Genomic DNA, 7,500 nt, shown 5'->3' with positions numbered 1-7,500 from the left:
GTGTGTGTGTGTGTGTGTGTGTGTGTGTGTGTGTGTGTGTGTGTGTGTGTGTGTACACAAACAAAATAGTGAATATAAAAGTCCACTTAGGCTGATAATCAGATATGCATAAAAAAGGCCTTATTTATGTTGTGTTCATATTGCATTCATCGGGCTTATCTACTTATCTACTTATCACAGTACACAGGCTAGAATATTTCATATGTTTTTTTTTTCTCTTTTATTGATTTTTGATTTATAACAGTCGTTCGGTGCAATGTATGTTAATGACGCTTCTTTTGGTTATTATGATAATTAAGCACAAGTTTGAATGATAATAAACAGTTACTTCACTAGCTCTCATCTAACAAAAACGTTCTACATCTACAAAATATACAAAATAAATAAAGATAAGAGGATATAAAAATAATTCAGAAGAAAAAGAAAAACTAACAACATAAATAACATATTACAGAAAATGTTTTGCCAAGAAGAAAACTAGACTGAAAACAGGTTTGATTTATTTTTGATTTTCAAACCTGTTTAATGTATGTACATATTTACACGTAAATCTTTCGGGTACATAAGGTATAAATCAATATGTAATATTTAAAGTATAAAGAGGAAAGATTTGTTGTCATGGCATCTCTCTCTGTCTCGCGCTCTCTCTCTATTCAGCTGTTATTTCCTCAGTCTCTATCTCTTGTCTGTCAATGTGTCTGGATCTCCCTCGTCCTTTGTCTGCTTGTCTGTCTGTCTGTCGGTTTGTCTGTATGTCTGTGTCCCTTTCTCCCCTCATTCTCTCTATCATCATCTCTATCTATTTTACCCTTTTTTCCATGCCTTCTCTTCCTGCCACCCCTTCCCGTTGCTCCGGGAGAAGAAAATGCCTCTTACAGTCTAGCAATGAAAGTTTCAATCAAATTATCGTGTTTCCTCGTAAAGGACTTGGTAATGTCATCGATCCGCTGCTCCTTCAGTTCTCGGAAGCACACAAGGACGAATATGTAGCCGGCGACGCAGACGACGCAGTGGAACCAGAAAATGCCCCCGGTCGCTACGGCAATGCGGATCTTGTGGAACACCACGTCGACGGCGAGCATGGACGACCACATGACCATGGACGCCGCGGACACGCCGATCCACTTCTGGCGGGAGCCAAAGATCTCCCCGAGGGTGACCCAGGCGATGGGCCCCACGCCGGTCCCGTGGGCGAACGTGAACAGGACCACGCAGAACACCTCGGCGATCCACTGGTACGTGAAGTAGTTCTCTACTTTGTGCAGGTCCTTGAGGAAAAGGAAGAGGCCGAGCACGAAGGCCGAGGCCGCCATGATGGTGAGGGAGAGGAGCAGGAGAAGCTTCCTGCCGATGTGGTCGACGAGCAGAGCCGAGAGGGTGATGGCGACGATGAGCACGACCGTCACGATGAAGTAGGCCGCGTTGTTGTACGAGCTCGATATCTTGGAGAAGAGCTCCATTCCGTAGAGCGTAAAGCTCGCCACACCGGTCATGTTGTAAAGGAACATGAGGCCGCAGGAGATAAGCAGCGGGCGCCAGAACGTGGGTCGAATGAGGTCCTCGCAGGCGATTCTCCACCGGTCGATTTCGCAGCTGTTGGTGATCTCGTGATATTCCTCCATGACGTCGTTTTCGACGCCTCGCAGCCACTGGAGCGTCGAGAGCGCGTCGTTGGGGCGAACGTGAATGAGGAACCTTGGCGACTCCGGCATGCACAGCACAACCGACACGAAGAAGGGCATAGTCGTGCAAATCCCAACAATCGCCAGGTTCTTCCACACGAGGATTTCGCCCAGCAAGAAGCACAGAAGACAACCAACCTGGCGGGAAATGTGAGGCTAATTACTCCTTTCATATCTCGACTGGGACAAAACTGCAAATTTGTCTCAGGGTAAGACTCACACTATGCTACCGGTATAACCATCCTACCTCAATATAACCATACTACCACGCTACAACAGGAACAACTTTATTCAAATTCCAATGTACCAATTCCTAAAACAGTCCTCGAAAGCGAACAATACCTGGAAGGCGAGAAGCGGAGCCGACGAGATGGCGCCCCTAATCCGTGGTACAGATACCTCAGCAACATACACCTGCGCGATGACCATGATGATGCCAGTACACACGCCCGACGTTGCGTGGAACAAGAACACCATCCACACCTGTCGATTGAGAGGAATGATAAAAGTAGAGGAAAGAGATTTTGACGATGACGAAAGAAGAAAGGAAAGATAAAAAATGCACACGGTGCATGAAGGGGATGATAAAAAGTGGATATAAATGTATTATAATAAAATAACAGGGAGAAATATGAAGAACGAAAAAGTATATCGTAGATGGAAGATAAACATATAAGAAATGAAGGGAAGAAGATGCATATATTATATAAAAAAAGAAAAGAGAAGAAGGAAAACAAAAAAAAGTAGACGGTCAAATGGGTAAAGATGCACGCGTATAATAAAAAAGGAGAAAGGAGATAAGAAGCCGATAAATAAATAAAAGGTACATACGTTACATGGAAAAGACAACTTTAAAGAAAGGAGATCCAAAGATGCATACGTTAGATAAGGAAGTCAAAGAAAGACGAAATGAAAGGAAGAAAAATAGAACTAGAAGGGGAGAAGAGAAAAGGAAAATGGTTAAAAAAAGAAGGAAGGATAAAGGATATTTGTCTGGTTTGCTGTGAAAGATGTGAGATGTTTGCTATTCCATCGCAAATTCAAAGGAAAAATGTGTGTGTGTGAGAGTGAAAGAGAGAGAGAGAGAGAGAGAGAGAGAGAGAGAGAGAGAGAGAGAGAGAGAGAGAGAGAGAGAGAGAGAGAGAGAGAGAGAGAGAGAGGGAGAAGGAATAGATGGATGAATGGAAGGATAGATGGATGGATGGATGGATGGGAGGGAGGGAGGGAGGGAGGGAGGGAGGGAGGGAGGGAGGGAGGGGAGGGAGGGAGGGAGGGAGGGAGGGAGGGAGAGAGAGAGAGAGAGAGAGAGAGAGAGAGAGAGAGAGAGAGAGAGAGAGAGAGAGAGAGAGAGAGAGAGAGAGAGAGAGAGAGAGAGAGAGAGAGAGAGAGAGAGGGAGAGATAGAGATAGATAGATAGAGAGAGAGAGAGAGAGAGAGAAGGAGAGAGAGAGAGAGAGAGAGAGAGAGAGGAGAGATAGAGAGAGAGAGAGAGAGAAGAGAGAGAGAGAGAGAGAGAGAGAGAGAGAGAGAGAGAGAGAGAGAGAGAGAGAGAGAGAGAGAGAGAAGAGAGAGAGAGAGAGAGAGAGAGAGAGAGAGAGAGAGAAAGAGAGAGAGAGAGAGTGTGTGTGAGAGAGAGAGAGAGAGAGGGGGAGAGGGATAGATGGATGAATGGAAGGATGGATGGATGGGAGGGGGGGAGGGAGGGAAGGAGGGAGGGAGGGAAGGAGGGAGGGAGGGAGGAAGGGAGGGAGGAAGGGAGGGAGGGAGGGAGGGATGGATGGAGGAAGGAAGGGAGGGAAGGAGGGAGGGTGGATTTAGGGAAAGAAGGGAAGGAAGAAAGGAATATTGGAAAGAAGGAAGGGGAAAAGGAAAGAAGGAAGGGAGGGAGGAAGAGGAGAAATGAGGAAGAGAAGGTGGGAATGAAGATACAAGGGAAGAAGGAAAGGAGGGAGAGAAATAAAGCACAAGAGTAAGAAATAGAACTGAAAAATGACGACTTCAAACTATAATATTACTTTCATATTTCATCTATAATAAATGTCCGGTGCCTGTGAGAAATGAGAGTTTCAGAAGATGAGTAAAATGGGGGGAAGGGAAAAGAGAAGGAGGAAAGGGAAAGACGGGAGGACAATGAGAGGTGAGGAAGGATAATAGAAGATAAAGAGAAGGAGAAGGAGATGTGATGAAGATCCAGTTCATGCAAATAATCAAAGATGGAGGTAAAGAGTGGTGAAACAGGGTCAATGGAGGAGAGAAGAGGAGGAAAAATAGAAAAAAGAATCAAGAATGGAGAGTGAGGAAGGACCAGAGAGCGAGAAACAAAATGGGAGAACGAGAATGAGGGATACGAAAGGGACAGGGAATGAAAATAGGAGAAAATGAAGAGAAAGTGAAATGAGAAAACGTCGTCTTGAGGAACTGACCTGCATGGCGAAGATAACGAAGAGCCAACTCAGTGCCAAGGGAACCATCGTCAGGAGCAACACGACCTTCCTGCCGTAGTTGGCCAGACACCCGGAGAAGAAGCCTCCTGCGAGACATCCTGAAGGAGGACAGATTGGGTTAGTGATTAATAAAAGAAACGTCGGATTGAGTTTGTGATTGGTGAAGAAACGTCAGATTGGGTTAGTGATTAGTAAAGAAACGTCGGATTGAGGACGTCAGAAAGGGTCAGTGATTGGTAAAAAGAGGTCAGATTGGGTTAGTGATTGGTGAAGAGACGTCAGATTGGGTTAGTGAATGGTATAAAGACGTTAGATTAGGTTAGTGATTGGCAACACGGCGTTGGATTGGGCTAGTGATTGGTCAAGAGACGTTGCATTTGGTCTGAATCAGTGAATAATTTCTTGTATTGTTGGCTTCTTTATATGAAGGTACTGTATATAATGAATGATTAGAATTAAGAAAAAGGACGTTCAAATAGTAAATAATAAGTGAATTAAGTAAGTTATAAACCTGTTATTAGGATTGTCCGCGTAAAGCCTTAAGAATTTTAAAGTGAAATGATGACGACTCAAAAAAGGAATGAAAAAAACGGCGCATGAAGGATTAAACCGAGCTTAACACAGGAAATAAAAATGGTTTATGCCAGGTGGCTGTTTTTTTTTTAATCAAATAAAGATACTAAACTTTTGATTTTTCGTTTCAGTATTATAGATTATATAAAATCTACGCATAGTATATTTGTTATTAGACTTTTTAGCTATATCTGTATATCTTTTTCAATATAGGTCACATGATGACTATTGTAAACATTTCAGTATTTTGTGGATATACCTTGACTGAACACACACAAAAAGTAGAGCACATATAATCAAATCTACACAAACTACAAGGTATAAATATCATTAGCTTAGACATTAGCACACATAGAGAAGACCGCCACATATATCACATGAACAATGTAAAACGTAAACATAGTATTTAGATATTCGCCTACAAGAAAGAAAAAAATTGTCACTACAGAATGCATCTATTCTCGCAAAGAACAAGATATTCAGTACAAAGACTACATCAAATTAGTGCAGTCAAAGTACACGTACATGAAGAAACATTTGTCAGTGTGAATACTCGAACATAATTATAGGGAACACAATACTCAACACAGACACAAGAACACTAATTCTCCACAAAGAACACAGTCTTAAACACAAATACAAATGAATCTATATATCTCACTATCTCTAACACAGACACTCAACCACTATAACAGAAAAAGAACTTGAACAAAAATCAATAAAAAAAAGAAAAAAAAAAAGAAAGAAGAAGAATAAATAAGTAAAAAAAAAAAAAAAAAAAAATAGAAACAAACTCACATAATTATCACTCACGCAAAACGGTTCAGTCGCAGGCACAAAATCTCCCTCACACAAGACACGCCCACTGCAACCAAAGAGACTTACCCAGGAGGTACACGTAGGTCTTCCATGCGCCGAGGGAAGGTCTCATCAGCTCTGCCGGGTTCTTCGTCATGTTGTAGGCGAGGGCGAAACCACAGGCGAGGGGGCCCAGACAACAGGCAAATGTCACGACCACCTGGGCGAAAATATGACGTGAAGTGGTTGGGGTACGGGTGGGGGTGGGGGTGGGGGTGAGGGTGGGAGTGGGGTGGGGGTGAGGTGGGGGTGAGGGTGGGGTGGGGGTGAGGGGGGTGAGGGTTGGGTTTGGGTGTGGGGTGAGGTGGGTGTGAGGGTTGGGTTTGGGTGTGGGGTGAGGGTGGGGTGTTGGGGTGGGGTGAGGTGGGGGTGAGGATGGGGGTGAGCTAGGGGTGAAGTGGGGGTGAGGGTGGGGTGTTGGGGTGGGGGTGGGGTAAGGGTGAGGGTTGGTTTTGGGGGTGGGGTAAGGGTTAGGGTAGGGGTGAGGGTGAGGGTGGGGGTGAGGGTGGTGTTTGGGGGTGGGGTGAGGGTGGAGTTTGGGGGTAGGAGAGAAGGGGTGAGGGTGGGGGTGAGGATGGGGTTTTGTGGGGGTGAGGGTGGGAGTGAGGGTGGTGGTGAGGATGAAGGTGAGACTTGGGTTGAGGATGGGTGAGAGGGTAAGGTGAGGGCGATGATCATGAAGGCTAAGGTGAGGGTGGGGTAAGGGTGGGGGTGATGGGGGGGTTGCCATGTGAGTGAAGGTAAGGATGAGGGTAAGAATAAGGGTACGGCTGAGAGTGGGGTGTACGGGTGAGTGGGTGACAAGAGGGAGGGTGAAGGTGAAGGGTTGGAGGTCATTAGGGAGGAAAAGGTGAAGGAGGGGGAGGAGGAGGAGAGAGTCCGAAGGAGGAGGAAGAGAAGGATAAGAAAGACAACGAGCGAAGGAGGGGATGAGGAAAAAATGATGAAATGGGGGTCACTACAGGAGAGGAGGAGGGTGGAGGATAAGAGGAAGGAATAGGGGAGATATAAATGAGAATAAGAAGTGAGGGAAAACTGGAATAGGGGACGAAAAATGGAGAGTGAAGAAAGGCTAATGAAGCATGATAGAAGAAGGGAAAAATGGTAAGAAGGGAAATAGGAGATAACAAAGGGCGAAGGATAAGCGAGAGAAAAAGAATAAGACTGATAAGTGGAGAAGTAAAGATGCGAAGACATTGGAAATGAAAGGAGAGAAGAGAAAGGAAGAAAAGGAAGCAAAGAGGAAGATAACATAATAAAAACGGGTACTCGAGAAGAACGCGAGGAAGGAAAGGAGAATAAAGATAAAGATAATGAGAATACCAGAGGAAGAAGAACAGAGGAAGAACTGGTTGAGGTGAGATTGAAAAGAGAGAAACGGAGGAACAAGGAGAAAGGAAAATAAGAGAGAGAGAGAGAAAGAGAGAGAGAGAGAGAGAGAGAGAGAGAGAGAGAGAGAGAGAGAGAGAGAGAGAGAGAGAGAGAGAGAGAGAGAGAGAGAGAGAGAGAGAGAGAGAGAGAGAGAGAGAGAGAGACTGAGAGAAACAGAAAGACAGAGAGAGAGAGAGATTCTGCGATAAATGATAAAAGTAAAGATAGGAATAGAGATAATGAAGATAATAGCAACAAGAAAAGAGAAAAATGAGAAAGGAGGGATAAACGCGGATAAGAAGATGAGATAGACGAAGATTGCAAGAAATAGAGAACACAGCTCCTTGTGAGGCTTCATATAATTATCTGCGTTTTCGCCTTTGAGAGCTAGTCGAGTGAATAGCATGAAATTAAAGAAAATACGCAGTGAAGATCTAAATGAGAAGCTAAAGAAACAGACAGACAGACGAGGGAGATAACATGGTAGGGGAAAAAATCAGAAATAGGACACGGTAGAGAGAATGAATAAATGATATATGAAAATAAATAATATATCGGTAACAGTATAGTAA

At 44.3% G+C, this 7,500-nt stretch overlaps 1 protein-coding gene across 1 annotated transcript in view; it reads right to left on the bottom strand.

Moving 5' to 3' along the window:
* Positions 1 to 69: 69 nt before the first annotated feature.
* The window catches only part of LOC125025317 (facilitated trehalose transporter Tret1-like), a 38,970-nt gene continuing 31,539 nt past the window's right edge, over positions 70 to 7,500 (bottom strand). The window contains exons 2-5 of the mRNA XM_047613295.1: positions 5,585 to 5,717; positions 4,106 to 4,224; positions 2,025 to 2,165; positions 70 to 1,820 (exon numbers count right to left, since the gene is read on the bottom strand). Of these exons, the coding sequence (XP_047469251.1) occupies positions 873 to 1,820; positions 2,025 to 2,165; positions 4,106 to 4,224; positions 5,585 to 5,717 (1,341 nt within the window). The 3' untranslated portion in view covers positions 70 to 872. The remainder of the gene's footprint in view (positions 1,821 to 2,024; positions 2,166 to 4,105; positions 4,225 to 5,584; positions 5,718 to 7,500) is intronic.

Source organism: Penaeus chinensis, chromosome 4, assembly GCF_019202785.1.
Source record: "Penaeus chinensis breed Huanghai No. 1 chromosome 4, ASM1920278v2, whole genome shotgun sequence".
Lineage (NCBI taxonomy): Eukaryota > Metazoa > Arthropoda > Malacostraca > Decapoda > Penaeidae > Penaeus > Penaeus chinensis.
The sequence above is the reverse complement of the archived record's forward strand: the minus strand, read 5'-3'. Positions and strand labels throughout refer to the sequence as shown.